The sequence below is a fragment of the Chiloscyllium plagiosum genome, unplaced genomic scaffold, assembly GCF_037043375.1.
Source record: "Chiloscyllium plagiosum isolate Xiang-an unplaced genomic scaffold, Cpla_swu_hap1 HiC_scaffold_25, whole genome shotgun sequence".
Lineage (NCBI taxonomy): Eukaryota > Metazoa > Chordata > Chondrichthyes > Orectolobiformes > Hemiscylliidae > Chiloscyllium > Chiloscyllium plagiosum.
The window spans coordinates 35,279,463-35,299,936 of NW_028270163.1; the positions used below are offsets into that span (position 1 = coordinate 35,279,463).

Genomic DNA, 20,474 nt, shown 5'->3' on the forward strand with positions numbered 1-20,474 from the left:
GTGATGCATTTGGGAAGAATAACAGGAAGGCAGAGTCAATGGGTCAATGGAAAGATTCTTGGTAGTGTGGATGTGCAGAGGGATCTTGGAGTCCATGTGCATAGATCCCTGAAAGTTGCCATCCAGGTGGATAGTGCTGTTCAGAAGGCATACGGTGTGTTAGGTTTCATTGGTAGAGGGATTGAGTTCCGGAACTGCAATATCATGCTGCAACTATACAAAATGCTGGTGCGGCCACAGTTGGAATATTGTGTACAGTTCTGGTCGCCCCATTACAGAAAGGATGTTGAAGCATTGGAAAAGGTGCAGAGGAGATTTACCAGGATGTTGCTTGGTCGAGAGGAAAGGTCTTATGAGGAAAGGCTGAGAGACTTGGGTCTGTTCTCATTGAAAAGAAGAAGGCTAAGAGGGGATTTGATAAAGACATAAAAGAAGATCAGAGGATTAGATAGGGTAGGCAGTAAAGTCTTTTTCCTAGGATGATGACATCAGCTTGTACAAGGGGGCATAACTACAAATTGAGGGGTGATAGATTTAAGACAGATGTCAGAGGCAAGTTCTTTACGCAGAGAGTGGTAAGGGCGTGGAATGCCCTACCTGCTAAGGTAGTCAACTCAGCCACATTAGGGAGATTTAAACAATCCTTAGATAAGCACATGGATGATTTTGGGATATTGTAGGGGGACGAGCTGAGAATAGTTCACAGGTCGGCGTAACATCGAGGGCCGAAGGGCCTGTTCTGCGCTGTATTGTTCTATGTTCTATGGTTGTGCATGTTTTCTGAATGGGCAATAAAGTTCAATTCCACAAGGTTATGCCCAATTGTCTGAGGATACTTGAGAAACATCTAATGTAACATTGGTCTCAGGATTTTCAGGCATCTGGGATGACAACCATTATTTAGACCTCTTCCATTGTGGAGACTATCCCTTAAATAGAGTCAGTTACATGGCTGAATTGCTCAGAGTGAAGCAAGTTTTGGGCTTGCCTACTCAGGTTTTCTAGAAATGGCCTAGCAAAATGGTGATACCAAAGAAGCTTCAAAACTTGATGTGGAGCCAGGAGCATGAATACATCTGTTGGCTCTATAGCACTCGTGAGGGCTGCTGGAAGCTGGCAATTTTCTTGTTTTCCTTTCCACTTTATGAAATTTAGTCCAATTTACTGGCTGACAAGTCAGGTACCCTGAAATTGGATACAGCACACTATTGAGCTGATTTGTAGGTATAACAGGCCAGGCAGCTTGCTAAAATTAAGCTCCAATTACAACTGAACCTTGGGCCACCCTGTGTGTGGTCAATTTGAAAATACACTGTAAACACAGTTTCACTGACTGAAGTCCACAGAGACGGGAAGAGTTCATTATACCAGTCGACAGCCTTCATTGAATATAATATTTAACCTTTGGAAGATGCATAAAATTTAAGTTATGCTCCTCACTGAAGAAAAGGTGCTTCAATTCAATCTGATTTGGAAAACTATTTAAATTCAGAGATAAAAGTAAGACAGCATTACATTGCTATGGGTCACCTAGTCCCTAGTAAATATGAGGTCTATGCCTCTTTGACCAATTAAATTCAATCTTGACATAATTAAAATTTTACTGAATTAAATATATAATATTTTTCTGTTCTTGTTTCAAAGGACACTTCATATGCTTCACTTTTTGGCAGCTTTATCAAGCAAGATTGTGTTCAAATTAATTAACTTGCCTTATAACCAAGGACGAGTCCATTGCGATCTTGTTGGGGGACCTGATTCCATCTGACGAGGATACTATTTGAATTAAGAGCAAGAGACGAAACATTTGTTGGTCCAGATGAAGGAACTAAGAAAAAAAAGGTCAGTTTTACAGATGGAACAAATATCCTTACACAGTTACAATGAAAGTCGTACTTACATTATTGTAATTGACATCTCAACAACATTAGCAGAAGTACTAATTGACAGGATCTTCTAAAAGCAATACCATTAGGTAAATATCATGTTGACATAATAACCAAAATTATCTGAGTCAAATACATGAGAAACATAAAGAATGAATAGTTCTTTTCATTTTCACTTCATATGTTGACTTAGATTTAGTTAATATTGTCCCAAAGACATTCTGAATCCCTCTCACCTTTTCTGCCATTGTAACATCTTCAAAAGTTCTTCATTCTTTGCATTAAAAAATCCTTAATGTCAATCTCTTAACTTAAACTCAAATTCTCTTTTCCACTGACCTCAAAGTAATATTCTGGATTCACCTTAGATTTAATGCTTCATAAACATCGCAAAATCAGCCCTTAACCACTTTCTATACCTTCAAATTTCATGTTAACTTTGTTTACTGAAGAATACATTAGATATGTCTATACAATGTTCAACTATTGGATGGACTCAAGTTAGGCATATCTTTCACTACAGCAAACTTCTCCAATTACCAATAAGTTTCATTAGAAATTTATGTTGATTAGAAGTTTCAGTATTTAAAAAGTTGAAATCTCATTTGGAAAGGATGCATTCTTCTGCCTTCATTTTCTCCGATTTCACAAGGAGGACTCAAGATACCTGGGTTGTTTGGCAGCGAATTGCTGGCACAGGGTGGTACTTTGTATTGCATTTTGCTGCAGGCCACGGTGAGTTACTGATTGTACCATGACATCACCAATACACAAAGCAGTATAATCCCTCAGCTAGTGTTGGGATTGAACTCAGGCTGTAGACATTATTCTGGACCACACACTTAGCTGCCTTAATTAACTGGCTCCTTACCTGGAATGTTAACTCTCCCCCACACTAAAGATTCTGAATGTTTCCAATATATTCTGCTATGTTTTGGATTTCATGCCCCTGATATATTTTTGTTTTATTTGAGAAGGCGAGTTGATTCATGAAGAGTGTAAATTGGTGACTACAATCTGTGCTTTTATTGCAAGTTCTGCACAATTTACACTTAAAAATGTTAGACAATCTGTGCATGCTATATAAAATCTAACAGAAGCAAAAAACAAAAAATACAAATGGACAATATCTTTCAGCTCAATCCACTTTGGATTGTTTAGGGTAAGTTAAGGCAATTTTTATACACATTTTCACAATGTTGTACAGACAATAATTACATATAGTAACAGTGAAAATATTTAATGACTAAACAAGTTGTTATATTAATAACACAGTAAAATGCTGTTTGTAATCCAGGCAGCTCAAAATTATCAAGAGAATTTTAGTGCTTGCAGCAATAATATCATGATGTCAATTGTGGCCTATCAAAGTGTATTTTACATTGCAGTATTCATAAAAAATGCATGACATATCAATTCTCACAGACTTTCAGCACATCAGGAATACTGTTGCCTTTTATTTCTAGTTCAAATAAAAGGACTTCACTATTGTCCTCAACTTTATTTACATTTGTAATGACCTCCATTACTAAGAAAATATTGTCATTAATTACACAATTGTACTGGGTGAAAACAGACATGCATTTGCTCGTAGGACCAAAGGTGAAGAAATAATTTGTTTCTGCAATACTGCCAGGAGAAAATCATAGAAAGGCTTTTAGATGCTGCATGATCAATACCATGGATTTGTCTGCAGCTTGAAAATGGTCCCACCACTAATATCAAACACAGCAAAACTGCTGTTAAATCAATTTGTACTAAAGCAAAATAACAGGAGAAAGCTAAAGAGTAAATCAACTGGGAAGGTAGAGAGATAGGGAAAGCAAAACTATTGAAGAGTATTTACGATGATAAATAAATGCCTTGTAATTCTTCCTGCATATCAATTATTCATTACAACATATACGAAACCAGGTTTTCAAGTTATCACACCAGTCATATATATTTACAACAATCAGTTTTAAAACTTTACTCAAAACTATTTGAAATTTTACTAATGATGACATTTACTTTGATTTAACCAAAGAATGCTGATTAACTGTTGCACAGCTGGGGTCAATGAATTTTTGTGGGGGACCCTTGTTAAAAACTAGTCAACTTGGCCGTCAGTGCTGGCTGGATTGTCCCACCGATTTGCTCACCGTGACTAGTTCCACTTGCCTGCCAACGTTCTGTCAACATACCTCTGCCTCCAGTTCTTAACACATGAAGTTGAGAATCACTGAAAACCAAGGGCCCCACAAAGGAATTGTGCCAAGAATGAAATAACTCTGACTTATCGAGATCAAAGTGGAGAAAGTGAGGACTGCATCAGGATGCTTGAAACGCGACTCTCCTGCTCCTTGGATGCTGCCTGACCAGCTGTGCTTTTCTAGTACCACATGTTTTGACGCTTATCCAGTCTAAGGTCTGAAATAAGAACAGAAATTGCTGGAGAAACTCAGCGGGTCTGACCCTTCATCAGAATCATTGTCTCTGTTTTCTCTCCACAGATGCTGTCAGACCTGCTGAGTTTCTCTATTTATCTTGTCATTTTGATTTTCTGCAGTCACAGTTCTTGGTTTTATTCTAGTCTTAAATCAGAGTTGGGTCCTGCTTGAAGGTTGGATTTATCCACCTTTAAACGTTTCAAGACATCCAGCACTTCCATCCCTTAACAAAATGTATCTATCTCAGATTTGAAACTAACAACTGATCCAGCAACCACTGCTATTTGTGGAAAACGTCATTTGACAGAGGACATAGATATTAATGTCATAACAGCATGCACAACCAACTTGCATTTACGTCGTGCCTTTAATAGATTAAAACATCTCAAAGTACTTCACCAGGACAGCTATGAGACAAAGTTTGGCATTCAAGTACAAGGTAAATATTAAGAGTAGTGCTGAAAACTTTGAGCAAAGCAGTGAGTTTGAAGGATTATCTTAAAAGAGGAGTGGAAGGCAGAAGGCGAATTCACAGTTTAAGGCCTTGTAAGTTGAAGGCACTACCACCAATGGAGGAGGATGAAGGTCAAAGATGTGCAAGATACCAAATTGGTGATTGTAGGGCTGCACAGCTGAAGAAGATTATAGTAATGGGAAGGACTAGGCCGAGACTGTGATGCAATTTGAAAGCAACTATGAGAACGTTTAAATCAAGGCATTGTAGGACTGAGGACCAGTGCAGGTCAGTAAGCACAGATGGATGATACATGTTTTGGAGGAGATCACCATCTGCTTAGTAACCAATCTGATTACAATTTGGCATAAGATCAGTGTGTTTCAATCCTGGAATAATTTTATTGCAACTTTTGGGAATCTACATCAGTTCAGTGATTATTTGATTCTGATAATAGTGTGGAGACGTATGTTTTTTATCAAATATATGAAAGTTCAAAGAGAGTGGTGCAAACATAATTAAAAACTGATCCTATCCTAGAGCCATTTGATTAAAGTCTATATATAGGATTATCCTGATGCCGGAATCATTGTAAATTTAATTTCCTGATAGCTGATCTTCTAAGCTGCCAACTATCAGCTGTGATTGCACATTCTAAGAAAGGACATTGTGCAAGCTTATAATGCAGTGTTATTTAATGTAGATTTACATCCCATCCCAGGGTGCAGGCATTATTGAATTGTCGCATAAAGGTCTAACATAAAATGTAGCTGTCTTCAATCAGCTAGTGTAGTTATTTGTTGAGCAGCTAATACAAATCTGTTCAATCCTCTTAGTCAAGTCAAGATTGTATTAAAAAAACTGGCAGTTATATCAAAATAGCTAATCACTAACTGATCAAATCCAGTCAAGGGCAGCAAATGTTGACCTTGTGAGTAATACTCAACTACCATGAAAGAATTAAAAATATTCCTGACAGTACATTCAGGTGGTGTATCTACTTTTGATCCAAGTGGACATCTCAGCTTTGATCATTGCTGTGAACTGAGTTTGCTGGTTTTTGATCTACATTAAAGACGTGACTGTCCCTGCATTGATAAAAGGAATATTGACAATGATGTTCGCTTCTGAAAAGTATCTAGTAATTCTTACTAGCAGTGCAAATAGGTTCATTGGCTGAAGATTGCTTTATCTCCCATGGTCAGAAAGTCAGTGCAAGAGCCTTTCACAAATGAACGCCATTTGAGTAAGGTACTGGAGGGATTCTACTGTACAGAGAACCAGATCCTAGTTGTAGAGGGAATAAGTCTGATCACAAGTCATAAACCTTCATTACATTCCCAGATGTGACAATGTTTCTCCATTTCATGATTACAAACAGGAGACTAATGGAATCATGAGACAAAAAGAATTAAACTCTTTACATCAATATAGATAATACTTCAAATTATTATCAATACCTTTAAATTATTTGCCTCGTGGTAGAATACGTGATGGGAAACCATGGCATAAGATCAGAAACATGTTTATAATGCTGATCATAACTTAGTTGTCTTTTGGCAGCAAGGACCAAATTGAAGTGTAGCTTTTGAATTCTTAATTAAACTATGTTAATAGTAAATGTCAGAAGCAATATTTAACGTTTTTTTCTTGTAATTGTATTTGCTTTGAGTCCCTGTAAAGTCAAGGTCTTTTATTGAGTGGAATGTAGTCTATGAAATTAAAATCTAATTTGAGACAATTCCAATGTCCTAATCATATAATATGCTCTTGTCATTCATATTATTTCAAGGTAGCAATTCAAGGAAACCTAGCTGCTGTCTAGTAGCAATGGATCTAAATACTAACTTGAGGCTTATTCATAGCTGTTGAGCATTCAGAAGAACCAAATAATGCCAAAAATGTAAGCAGACATTCTTCTGATTTAATGTATTGAGTGCTGTAAAGTCAAATGCACCACTGGTTACTTTTCATTTTAACCAGTCTTGATGACAGCTACCAATCCAGGTAATAGTATACCTCAGACTTAATCAATTTCATTCAGTTACAATTCATCTTCTGATAATACCTTGAAGAAGAAGGATATTTGCTTGCCACAGAATACAGGCCATAGCAAGAACCTGCACATGGAATCTTTTAGCATTAGATTCCCTACAGTGTGAAAACAGGCCCTTCGCTCAACAAGTCCACACTGACCTTCCAAAGAGCAACCCACTCAGGCCCATTCTTTGACATTTATCCCTGACAATGCACCTACCACTACGGGTAATTTAGCATGGCCAATTCACCTAACCTGCACGTTTTTGGACTGTGGGAGGAAACCAGAGCACCCGGAGGAAACCCACACAGACACAGGGTGAATGTGTAAACTCCACACAGTTGCCTGAGGTGAGAATTGAACCCGGGTCCCTGGTGCTATGAAGTAGCAGTGCTAATCACAGAGCCACCGTGCCACTCATTGGGAAGAGGTTGTGCTGAAGTTACTTCCTGGTTTTGGCTGACCAGGAGTCTCTTCCTTCTTCTACCTGTTACAGGTATTTTGGAATGTTTTGCAGATTGATAATCAACCATTTTGGCCAAATCTGCATCCATCAAGTCCTGGAGTAAGAATTAAACCCAAAGCATCTGGTTCAGAAGCAGGGACTATCTGTAGCATTATAAGATCTTCCTCAAAACTGATGGTCGATCGTACACTTTAGCCAAAGGGAGTCTAACCTCATTGAAAAAAACTTGCACCAGAATAATCAAAAGCTACTTGGTTCCAGTCTTGGCCAATAGAGCTTGATGATTATTACATTGAGTATATCCATGTATTCCTGAAGGAAGTCATGACCAGTAAGCAGTTTTAAATATTGGGTCCTCCACGAAGAACAATTCATTATTTCCAAGCATGGCAGAGTAATTAAAAACTACATTACCAATAAAGATTTACAACTTGGGTGGAATACTGATATTGGAAAAATATTAATTTATTAACTATATACATAAAAGAAAACTAACATTCCCTGGAACTAGAGTTTGACACTTCTCCAACAATTGTGTATTTTTTTGAAGCTTCATTCTAGAATTTGGTCTGAGTATAACATAGGTTTTGCTCACAATCTTTTCGACTGCTTTTGATTTCCTTCTCAAGTGAACCTTGAAATGCTGAGACATGTAGAGGAGGTGAAATTGCTGATTTCAGTAAGGTGTTTGATGAAGTTTAGTCAGCCGATGCATTCCTCATCAATCAGTTCATTGATGCCAATTTGATTTTAACAGCATAAAACGATGAGTAAATCTATTCCCACCATTAGCATTCTGCACCAAGGGATGTTTGGGGGTAGGTTTAGCTCGGCTGGCTGGGGCACTGGTTGGTAATGTAGGGAGAGAATAACAGTCTGGGTTCAATTCCCATCATTGGCTGAGGGACTGTCCTAAAAATCTTGTCAAATGTGGAAGTTTAAGGGTTACTGCAGATTATATCTGCCATAAATGCTGTTGGATGTGAATCTTATCAGATCGAGTGGATCGGTTGGAGAGATAGATAGCAGCGATGAGGAATTTGCAACAACAACAGTATGTGATAGATGACAGTTATAGGAAGGGGGGAAAGTCTCAGATAAAATCACATCGATGGGTTAACTCCAGGAAGAGTAAGAGAGGGAGGCAGCTAGTGCAGGAGTCTTTTGTGGATATACCCATTCCAAACAGGTATGCTGTATTGGAAAATGTAGGGGGTGATGGATTCTCAGGGAAACGTAGCACGAACAGCCAAGTTTCTGGTATTCAGACGGGCTCTAATGCAACGAGGGGTACGTTGGCTTCCAAGAGATCAATTGTGTTAGGGGATTCTGTAGTCAGAGGTAAAGACGGACGTTTCTGTGGCCAGCAGAGAAAAAGCAGGGTGGTGTGTTGTTTCCTTGGTGCCAGGATCAAGGATGTCTCAGAGGGTGCAGAATGTTCTCACGGGGGAGAGGAGCCAGCAGGAGGTCATTGTCCACATTGGAACTAATGCCACTGGAAGGGAAAAGGTTGAGATTCTGAAGGGAGATTACAGAGAGTTAGGCAGAAATTTAAAAAAGAGGTCCTCAAGGGTAGTAATATCTGGATTACTCCCAGTGCTACGAGCTAGTGAAGGCAGTATTAGGAGGATAGAGCAGATGAATGTATGGCTGAGGAGCTGGTGTATGGGAGAAGAATTCATATTTTTGGATCATTGGAATCGTTTTTGGCGCAGAAGTGACCTGTACAAGAAGGATGGATTGCACCTAAATTGGAAGGGGACTAATATACTGACAGGGAAATTTGCTAGAACTGCTGGAGAGGATTTAAACGAGTAAGGTGGAGGGTTGGGACCCAGGGAGATAGTGAGGAAAGAGATCGATCTGAGACGGGTACAGCTGAGAACAGAAGTGAGTCAAACAGTCAGGGCAGGCAGGGACACAGTAGGGCTAATAAATTAAACTGCATTTATTTCAATGCAAGGGGCCTAACAGGGAAGGCAGATGATATCAGGGCATGGTTAGGAACATGGGATATCATAGCAATTACAGAAACATGGCTCAGGGATGGGCATGACTGGGAGCTTAATGTTCCAGGATACAAATGCTACAGGAAGGATAGAAGGGGAGGCAAGAGAGGAGGGGGAGTGGCATTTTTGATAAGGGATAGCATTATAGCTGTGCTGAGGGAGGATATTCCTGGAAATACATCCAGGGAAGTTATTTGGGTTGAACTGAGAAATAAGAAAGGGATGATCACATTATTGGGATTGTATTATAGACCCCCCCAATAGTCAGAGGGAAATTGAGAAACAAACTTGTAAGGAGATCTCAGCTATCTGTAAGAATAATAGGGTAGTTATGGTAGGGGATTTTAATTTTCCAAACATCGACTGGGACTGCCATTGTGTTAAAGTTTTAGATGGAGAGGAATCTCTTAAGTGTGTACAAGACAATTTTCTGATTCAGTATGTGGATGTACCTACTAGAGAAGATGCAAAACTTGACCTACTCTTGGGAAATAAGGCAGGGCAGGTGACTGAGGTGTCAGTGGGGGAGCACTTTGGCGCCAGCGACCATAATTCTAATCGTTTTAAAATAGTGATGGAAAAGGATAGACCAGATCTAAAAGTTGAACTTCTAAATTGGAGAAAGGCCAATTTTGACGGTATTAGGCAAGAACTTTGGAAAGCTGATTGGAGGCAGATGTTCACAGGCAAAGGGACAGCTGGAAAATGGGAAGCCTTCAGAAATGAGAAAACAAGAATCCAGAGAAAGTATATTCCTGTCAGGGTGAAAGGGAAGGCTGGTAGGTATAGGGAATGCTGGATGACTAAAGAAATTGAGGGTTTGGTTAAGAAAAAGAAGGAAGCACAAGTCCAGGCATAGACAGGATAGATCGAGTGAATCCTTAGAAGAGAATAAAGGAAGTAGGAGTATACTTAAGAGGGAAATCAGGAGGGCAAAAGGGGGACATGAGATAGCTTTGGCAAATAGAATCAAGGAGAATCCAAAGGGTTATTACAAATATATTAAGGACAAAAGGGTAACTAGGGAGAGAATAGGGCCCCTCAAAGATCAGCAAGGCGGCCTTTGTGTGGAGCCACAGAAAATGGGGGAGATACTAAGCCTTCAGAAATGAGAAAACAAGAATCCAGAGAAAGTATATTCCTGTCAGGGTAAAAGGAAAGGCTGGTAGGTATAGGGAATGCTGGATGACTAAAGAAATTGAGGGTTTGGTTAAGAAAAAGAAGGAAGCATATGTCAGGTATAGACAGGATCGATCGAGTGAATCCTGAGAAGAGTATAAAGAAAGTAGGAGTGTACTTAAGAGGAAAATGAGGAAAGCAAAACGGGGAAATGAGATAGCTTTGGCAAATAGAATTAAGGAGAATCCAAAGGGTTTTTCCAAATATATTAAGGACAAAAGGGTAACTAGGGAGAGAATAGGGCCCCTCAAAAATCAGCAAGGCGGGCTTTGTATGGAGCCACAAAAAATGGGGGAGATACTAAATGAATATTTTGCATCAGTATTTACTGTGGAAAAGGATATGGAAGATATAGCTGTAGGGAAATAGATGGTGACATATTGCAAAATGTCCAGATTACAGAGGAGGAAGTGCTGGATGTCTTGAAACGGTTAAAGGTGGATAAATTCCCAGGACCTGATCAGGTGTACCTGAGAACTCTGTGGGAAGCTAGAGAAGTGACTGCTAGGCCTCTTGCTGAGATATTTCTATCATTGATAGTCAAAGGTGAGGTGCCGGAAGACTAGAGGATGGCAAACATGGTGCCACTGTTTAAGAAGAGCGGTAAAGACAAGCCAGGGAACTATAGACCGGTGAGCCTGACCTCAGTGGTGGGCAAGTCGTTGGAGGGAATCCTGAGGAACAGGATGTACACGTATTTGGAAAGACAAGGACTGATTCGGGATAGTCAGCATGGCTTTGTGCATGGGAAATCAGGTCTCACAAACTTGATTGAGTTTTTTTGAAGAAGTAACAAAGAAGATTGATGAGGGCAGAGCAGTAGATGTGATCTATATGGACTTCAGTAAGTCGTTCAGCAAGGTTCCCCATGGGAGACTGATTAGCAAGGTTAGATCTCATGGAATAGAGGGACAACTAGCCATTTGGATACAGAACTGGCTGAAAGGTAGAAGACAGAGGGTGGTGGTGGAGGGTTGTTTTTCAGACTGGAGGCCTGTGACCAGTGGAGTGCCACAAGGATCGGTGCGGGGCCCTCTACCTTTTGTCATTTACATAAATGATTTGGATGCGAGCATAAGAGGTATAGTTAGTAAGTTTGCAGATGACACCAAAATTGGAGGTATAGTAGACAGTGAAGGGGGTTACCTCAGATTACAACAGGATCTGGGCCAGATGGGCCAATGGGATGAGAAGTGGCAAATGGAGTTTAATTCAGATAAATGCCAGATGCTGCATTTTGGGAAAGCAAATCTTAGCAGGACATATACACTTAATAGTAAGGTCCTAGGGAGTGTTGCTGAACAAAGAGACCTTGGAGTGCAGGTTCATAGCTCCTTGAAAGTGGAGTCGCAGGTAGATAGGATAGTGAAGAAGGCATTTGGTATGCTTTCCTTTATTGGTCAGAGTATTGAGTACAGGTGTTGGGAGGTCATGTTGCGGCTGTACAGGACATTGATTAGGCCACTGTTGGAATATTCCTTGCAATTCTGATCTCCTTCCTATGGGAAAGATGTTGTGAAACTTGAAAGGGTTCAGAAAAGATTTACAAGGATGTTGCCAGGGTTGGAGGATTTGAGCTACAGGAAGAGGCTGAACAGTTGGGGCTGTCTTCCCTGGAGCGTCGGTGGCTGAGGGCTGACCTTATAGAGGTTTACAAAATTATGAGGGGCACGGATATGGTAAATAGGCAAAGTCTTTTCCCTGGGGTCGGGGAGTCCAGAACTAGAGGGCATAGGTTTAGGATGAGAGGGGAAAGATATAACAGAGACCAAGGGGCAACTTTTTCACATAAAGGGTGGTACAGGTATGGAATGAGCTGCCAGAGGAAGTGGTGGAGGCTGGTACAATTGCAACATTTAAGAAGCATTTGGATCGGTATACGAATAGGAAGGGTTTGGAGAGATATGGGCCAGGTGCTGGCAGGTGGGACTAGATTGGGTTGGGATATCTGGTCGGCATGGATGGTTTGGACTGAAGGGTCTGTTTCCATGCTGTACATCTCTACGACTCTATATGGGCCAAAGGCAGGTATATGGAGTTAGGCCACAGGCTAGTCATAATTTTATTGAATAGCAGACCAGGCTTGAGGGGTTGAATGGCTGACCCCTGTTCATATGTTCCTATGATTTGCGCATCTATTACCTTTGTGGTGCAGTAAACAGGTATAAATTACCAACTAATCTATTCATACAGACAGTTTAATTATTATTCACTGGAGAGAGCAACCTGATTAAATTTGAATAAATGTTGTTTGTTTTATATTTTATGTTTTTTTTCTGAAGTGGCATATTCTCTAATTCTGGTGCCCATTCTCCTATTTTATCCTAGGTTCTCCACTTTTATTTATTCAATAATGGGACCGTTGTCACTGAAAACTCAGCATTTATTTCCCATCACTTTGAGAAGGTGATGATGCCAAATGACTTTTTAGCTAAGGATGGCTGTGAGGATTATTTTCCAATCTTCACTAGACCCAGGTGAGGTGACCAAGAATAGGATGAATGCAAAATCTGGTTCTGCTATTTAAAAAGGGCACAAAGGAAATGACACACATTTATAGGTCAGGTAGTTTGACTTCAGTGGTGGGCAAATTGTTAGAATCAAGCTGAGAGACCGGCTTAGAAAGGCATAGGGATAGTCAGCATGACGTTATTAAGGGAATGTCAAGTCCTACAAATTTGATTGAAATATTTGAGGAAGGGACAAAGAGGATCAAGGAGGTAGCACAGTGGATGTTGACTACATGGAGTTTAGTAAGGCATTTGGCAGATCCCTTTGGGCAGGTAGGTGAAAGAAGCAAAAACCCATGATGTACATGGTAATGTGTTGAATTGGATCCAACATAACAGGAAACAAAGGATGATGGTTGGTTGCTGCCCTTGTAAGTGGAAAGCTGTATCAGTTAATGTTTTCCGCAGGGCTTGGTGTTGGGACCCCTGCTTTTTGTTTTATACATTAACGATTCATACTTGAACATGGGAGGCATAATTGGGAAAGTTGAAGATGACTTAAAAATTGGTTGAGTAGTGGATAGTGTAGAGTTCAGCTGTAAGCTCCAAAATGATATAGATAGGTTGATGAAGTGGCTAGGTAAGTGTGGAGGCATGCCATTCGGCTTATCAAGTCAACACCAACCCTCCGAAGAAGATCCCACCCAGACCCATGCTATCCCAGTAACCCTGCATTTCCCATCGTGAGTCCACATCCCTGGATACTTTGGGCAATTTAGCATGGCCAATACACCTAACCTGCACATTTTTGGACTGTTATAGGACAACGGAACAGCCACGGAAAACCCAAGCGGACATGAGGAGAATGTGCAAACTCTATACAGATGATTGCCCAAGGCTGGTATCAAGTCCAAGACTGTAGCACCGTGAGGCAGCAGTGCTAACCACTGGTTAGGATTGTTTTCCTTCAAACAGTGAAGTCTGAGGGGTGACACAATTGAGGGATACACAATTGTGACGGGTAGAGATAGAGTAGTTGGAAGGAAATTGTTTCCCTTGGTAGGGAGTTCAAAAACCCAGGAGTCATAGATTCAAGCTCAGGATTAGAGGCAATGTGAGGAAAAACTTTTTTTTACAGTGGGTGGTTGACGTCTGGAGTTCACTGCTGGAGTTAAAAGTGGAGGCAGAGACCCTAAACTCTTTTAAAACATCTCTGAATCTGCATCTCAAGTGCTGTAACCTGCAGGGCTATGAACCGTGTGCAGAAAGATGAGATTAGAAAGGGCACCTGAGTGTCTTTGGGATGGCATGGACAAGATGGGCTGAATAGCACCGATCTGTGGTGGATTATTTCTATGGTTCTAGGGACAGCAGGCTTCCCTCCCTAAAGGACATTGGTAAAGCAGGTGGGTTTTTTTAAGACAACCCAGTAAGTTTCATGGTCACTGTTAATCATACAAACTTTTAATTCCAGATTCACTCAATGAGGAAAAATTAAATTCACTAACTGCCATGGTTGGAGTTGAATGTCTCCAATTATTTGTCCAGTGCCTTGACAATGTAAATGAATCTGACAATTGGTTTATTGGGGTCGAGCCCTGGGAGAATGTGCACAATCAAAATCCATATCTTCACTTTGCTGTTGCCACAAGGTATCTTTTAATTATCTGATTTATCTTAGAGCAATGAAAAGATGGCTACCTATAAATCCAAGTAGTTTATATACACTATTATAATGTTCAAAGGTGTGCTAAAAAAATTTCAACGTGCTTGTGTCTTTATTGGGCGTCCCAGGTCTTCTAGACCCATCCGCCCAAAGCTGCCTACGCACAGTCAGTCTCTTGACTCATCAACATGCTTAAGCAATCCAACACAATTGTAATGACCAGTGAACAGACCACACAATTAAGTACAGATGTGTTCCACACCATTTTGTTACAGCTAGCTGACCCTGCAATTCATTTTCTTTTCTCAGGTCATGTAACCCTCTCTTTCATAAATATTGTCACACTCACCACAAAAAGACCACCGTCAATCACTTTACCCTTGAAAAGTAGTGCTCTGTCTCAATTTCCTCTCAAAGTGTTTGAATAAGTTATCACCTCCACAATCCCATCCATTACTCCCACAACTATCCCTGAATCATTCCACTCAGGGTTTGAACCCTCCACAACACAACAACAATCCAAACCAAAATCAGAGCCAGTTCCTAGAATGGTGTCTGTGCTTCATTTTTCCTCTTTTGACATGTTTAATGGTATTCAATGGCTTAAAGGTAGGAGACTTAAAGGTAGTTTTACAGACTGGAGGCCAGGTGTGTGTCAAGGATCAGTACTGGGTCTATTGCTTTTTATCATTTATATAAATGATCTGGCTGTGAATATAGGAGATATGGTTAGTAAGTTTGCAGCTGACACCAAAATAGAATATATAGTGGACAGTGAAGAATATTATGTCAGAGTACAATGGGGTCTTGATCAGATGGGCAATTGAGCCAAGGAGTGGTACATGGAATTAAATTTAGATACATGTGAAGTATTATATTTTGAGAAGGCAAACCAGGGCAGGACTTATACAGTTAACGGTAGGTCTCTAGAGAGTGTTGCCGAACAAACAGACTGAAGAGTACAGGTGCACAGTTCCTTGAAAGGTGAATTGCAGGTAGACAGGGTGGTGAAGAAGGCATTTGGCACGCTTGCGCTCTTGGTCATGACACTGAACATAGGAGTTGCAGGTGTACAGGATATTGTTAAGGCTAGTACTAGAATACTTTTGGAATACTGCATACAATTCTGGTTGCCCTTCTATAGGAAAGATTTTTTTTTAACTTGAGATGGTGCAGAAAATATTTACAAGGATGTTGTGGAGAGTTGAGGGTTTGAGTTATAGGGAGAGGCTGAATAGACTGGGGCTATTTTCCCTGGAGTGTTGGAAACTGAGGGGTAACCTTAGAGAGGTGGATGGATACAGTGAACAGCCGAGGTCTTTTCTCCAGGGTGGGGGGATGTCCAAAACTAGAGGACATAGGTTTAAGGTGAGAAGGGAAAGATTTAAAAAGGACCTTAGGGGTAACTTTTTCATGCAGAGTGTGGTGCATGTATGGAATGAGCTGTCAGATGAAGTGGTGGAGGCTGGTACAATTGGGACATTTAAAGGGCATCTGGATGGGTCCATGAATGGGAATGGTTTAGAGGGATATGGGCCAAATGCTAGCAAATGGAACTAGATTAGGTTAGAATATCTGGTTGGCATGGACGAGTTGGATCGAAAGGTCTATTTCCATGCCGTATGATTCTATGACTCTATCACATCTCTCTTCCATTGTTAGCTCAGTTAAAAGACCCTCACTTGTTTTTCTTTCTTAGCAATCCATGTACAACCAGAGCACAGGAAGCATGGTTGCTGTGATAATGTCACTGGACTGGTAATCCAAAGGCCCAAGATGATGTTCTGGGGATGTGTGTTCAAATGCTCAACATGGCAGAAGGTGAATTTTGAATTCAAAACAATATGAAATGAAAAAAGCTTATCTCATGGCAACAATATAAAAATCTGATTTTGTAAAGTTCTTGAGGGAAGGAAATCTGCTATCCTTACTTGGACTAACATATATGTGACTCCAGACCCACAGCAATGTTATTGACTCTTAATTGCCTTTCAAAGCCTCTCATTTATATGAAATTACTATGAAGCATTAAGGAAGGAAAGAAACTGGACTGAGCATCTTGCATCCACCTCAGCAAGCCCAGCTTTATTGACACTGCAAAGTCTACCCTACTAACTTATGGGAATCTGTGGGAGCTGAAAATTGGGAGAGCTTTTCCACAGACTAGTCAACCAACAACCTAACACAGTCATAGTCAGGCAACTATATCTTAAGACAATGTGCCAATAGCACCATCTCTCGTTATATCCTGTCCCACTGACAGGACAGACCCATGTCCCATGGTGGCATCAAACCAATAACACCATCTCTGGTTATATCCTGTCCCACTGACAGGACAGACCCATGTCCCATGGTGGCATCAAAGTGAGAAGAAAGTTGCCCTGGGAGTTCTCAATATTGACTCCATACCCCATGAAGGCTCACAGCAGGATCCCAGTTTTCAATCAAATCAACTCACTCCATATCAGATCAAGAAATGGCTGTCCACACTGGATACTGCAAAGACTGTGGACCCTAAGAATCTTCCAGCAATAGTTCTGATGATCTGTGCACCAAGTACTTACACCACAAAACTGCAACAGTTCAAGTTGGCAGCTCACCATCACCTTCTCCAGGGCAAATTTGGATGAGCATTAAATGCTGGACCAACCAGTGATGTCCCATAAACAGACAACTGCTCAGAATCCATCCTTTCCTTCTTCATCCTGTATCTTTACAGTTCTTGGATCCCTTGACTACTTCACTCTTGATTGACATTTAGCTGCAAATTCCTCAGTTTAAAATTGAGAAGACAAATGACATCATTTCCAGCTCCCACTAAAGTCATCACCACAGAGTACAGCACTGTCCTTGGACATGATTTAACGTCAGCACTAGACTGTCTCTATCCTCGGTAACCTCTTCAATCCTAAATTGAGCTCTGGACTCCAAATTCTCTCCATTGTGAAATGTGGCTGCCACAACTCAAATAATATTTTTTAACCCTTTATAGGATGTAGGTGCCACTAGCTTGATCAACATTAGTTACCTGCCCCAAGATGCCCTCGAGAGGAAGGTGGTGAGTTAACTTCTTGAACCACTGCAGTCCATGTGGTTTAGTAATACATACAACGCTGTGAGGAAATGCCTTCCAGGATTTTGACCCAACAACAGTGAAGGAATGGTGATATATAAACTAGTACATAGGTCAATGAAAAAAAAACAACATAATGGTCAACCTGCAATGAGAGATTCCTCTGAACCCACATTTTTATTGACCTCATACTGTTTTATTTTACTATCCAACATTTACAATCATTTCTCTCTATCCTCTGGAAACAACTTCAAAAACTTCTGAGCCTTTTCACCCATTCATGTTTGCACAAAATCCACTGAAGACCCATCATCTTCAGATTCTGTTGTGTTCCCAAAGTTCCTTATTTCCTGTATTTCCACTTTGTTGAAGCAGTTTACTGTTGTGTTTCATCCTCTTGCTTATAAGCTCTTTGCTATCTCAGTCTCTTCCTCTTTGATCTCCTCTGGTAATGAAGGCTGGAAAGCAGTGCATTTTTTAGCCTACTTCATCCTTCTTTCTTTTGCTGTTCATGTGCACATGAGAGCTTGGCCAATTATTTCCACACCATGAGAAATATGAATATTGCACGGAATTCTGGATGCACAATCAAAAATGCCCAATGGAATATAGAAACTGAGGGAAGAAAATAAATCAAAACTGCTTGTTTAAATTTATGCTTTATCCCTTAATGATTATATATTCATCGAGGTCTCTAAATTAATTAAAAAGACAGCAAGGTGTCTTTTGTGAAGTTATTCTGGTTTAACCTCATGGGACATGGCCTTAAACTGCAAAGAGGAGGACTGGTCTCAATGCTTGGCAATTCTTTTCCAAGATGAGTTGAGTTTGTGAAACATTGCCCACTGCAGTGGTGAGTGCCTATTCTCTGTATGATTTCAAGATTCTTAAGTTTAAATTCTTGACTGGGGACATGGACCGCATGAAGTGCTCTTTATAACTGTTTTTATAAGTAACACTTAGTCCACATCACCTCCTGGATTGGTAATGATTGACTATGGGAGGCAGAGGTGGGTTTACCAAAACACATTTTTCTCCCGTTAGACTGAGTTGTTTTCTTTACCTCTTGCAGGAGATCATCTGGCGGAAGGTGGATGGGGAGTATATTGGCAAATACTTAGTCATGATGCTCCAACCATCTTGAGGTAGATGGCATGTTTGATGGACCAGCTCAAGTAATCCCGTGAACTTCATGTTTTCAGAAGTAGAATTGACAGAGGAGCCCGCACTTTAAGGCTAAGCTGAAAAACATCTTTTTCGAGACTGATGGTCCTACATAGTGAGTTTTGCATTTTTGGTTTCTATTTGTCTCCAAGTTTGCTGAATTTTGTTTTGTTATTTTAAAATGGTATTGCTGGCATGAAAATTGAAAAAAATATCAAGTAACAATTTCTGTCTAAGAGATAGGTCAGAAGGATGAATGTAATAAGAAATCAGGAAATGATCCAAGGTAAATTAACAATGAGGCTTGCACTGATTACTGATTAACAAAAGAACTCTGGAGGTGATTTTCATTTTCTTCCCTACTCTAATTGATTCCAATAAAGCGAATTACAGCCTTGAAGGACAGCATTCTCTAAGACTCGAGGCTCTTGTAAAGTTGTGGTAATGTTTTTACATCTGGGTTCAAGTACCAGCAGGCGTGTGTCCTAACATGTCTGAACAGGTTGATTAAAGAGGAGTAAATTACTGCAGATGCTGGAATTTGTACTGAAAAGAAAAAATGCCGGAAAGCACAGTGGCTCTGGCAACATCCATGGAGATATAGCAAGCTCATGTTTAAAGTCTAGATGACTCTTCATCATAACACTGATGTTTTCATTAAGGCTATTCTGTAAGAGATGAGAATGAAAACTATTTGCCCAGTCTGTCTCTCAGAGTAATCCAAAATCCACATTGAATGTTATTTTTATTGAAACATGTTAGGTTTGCAGCATTTAGCAGAAATGCTGCACAAGTTTGAGTGACGTGGAATAATTCTTTATTTGAACTGGGCTGGAACATTGACATTCAGCCTCTGCTTTGCAGTATGGGGAGAGGGTCAGTCACCCTCTTCCTGGAACTTTTCATTTGATCAATTATTACCCTTTCTGAATAACTTCCTGCAATCTAATGTTTAATTAAAGTACAATAGTATCAACAGCTTCAATCAGCAGGAACTCATCAGGTTTAATTATCTGTACTAATGGTTATAGCTCACAGTCCCTGGTCCTCAGAGAGCAGTGAACAATTCATGTAGATGATTAAGTGTAACAAAATTAACCCTTTGCACTGAAATCACAAGAGGTACATACATGAGTAAGTGAGTTGTGATTTTCAAGAAAGATTGGGCAGAATTACAAAGTACAATCCCATATAATTAATTTAATTGACTTATTCAGTCATGCATCGCCTATCTATTTAGAGAAGATGGCTGGAAGGAGTTATTGAATTCCATCTCTTGAAGTGCATTAAGGAATTGAAATGACAGGCACAGATCCATGTTAAGATTAGCTTAGAATGAACTGGACAGAATAAATAAAGATAAACTATATCAGTTTCAACTATAATCAGGAGCCATAACTCTGCAGACTTTAAGTAACAGGACTCTGGCTATTATGAAACAGTTGCCACAAAATATTGAACAGAAGCCAACACAGACAGACATTCTTATTCTGCACTGAAGGCTGAGAAGTTCTTTCATATATTTAAGGTTGAGGTAGATAGATTTTTGATCAGTAGGGAAATCAAAGATTATGGGAAAAAGACAGGAAACTGAACATGGGGACTGTTGGATCAGCTATGATTCTGTTAAATGGCAGAGTGGACTTGAGGGCCGAATGGC

General features: G+C 40.1%; 1 protein-coding gene and 1 long non-coding RNA gene across 7 annotated transcripts in view; one reads left to right on the forward strand and one right to left on the reverse strand.

The window, feature by feature from the left end:
* Positions 1–20,474, reverse strand: part of sdk2b (sidekick cell adhesion molecule 2b) — a 1,001,963-nt gene that overhangs the window by 262,400 nt on the left and 719,089 nt on the right. For all 6 annotated transcript variants that reach the window (XM_088000610.1, XM_088000613.1, XM_088000611.1 and 3 more), the window contains one exon: positions 1,713–1,828. In XM_088000610.1, the coding sequence (XP_087856736.1) occupies positions 1,713–1,828 (116 nt within the window). The remainder of the gene's footprint in view (positions 1–1,712; positions 1,829–20,474) is intronic.
* Positions 1–20,474, forward strand: part of LOC122562153 (uncharacterized) — a 103,330-nt gene that overhangs the window by 69,880 nt on the left and 12,976 nt on the right. Inside the window, exon 3 of the long non-coding RNA XR_006315246.2 lies at positions 18,723–18,929. This is a non-coding gene — a long non-coding RNA (uncharacterized LOC122562153). The remainder of the gene's footprint in view (positions 1–18,722; positions 18,930–20,474) is intronic.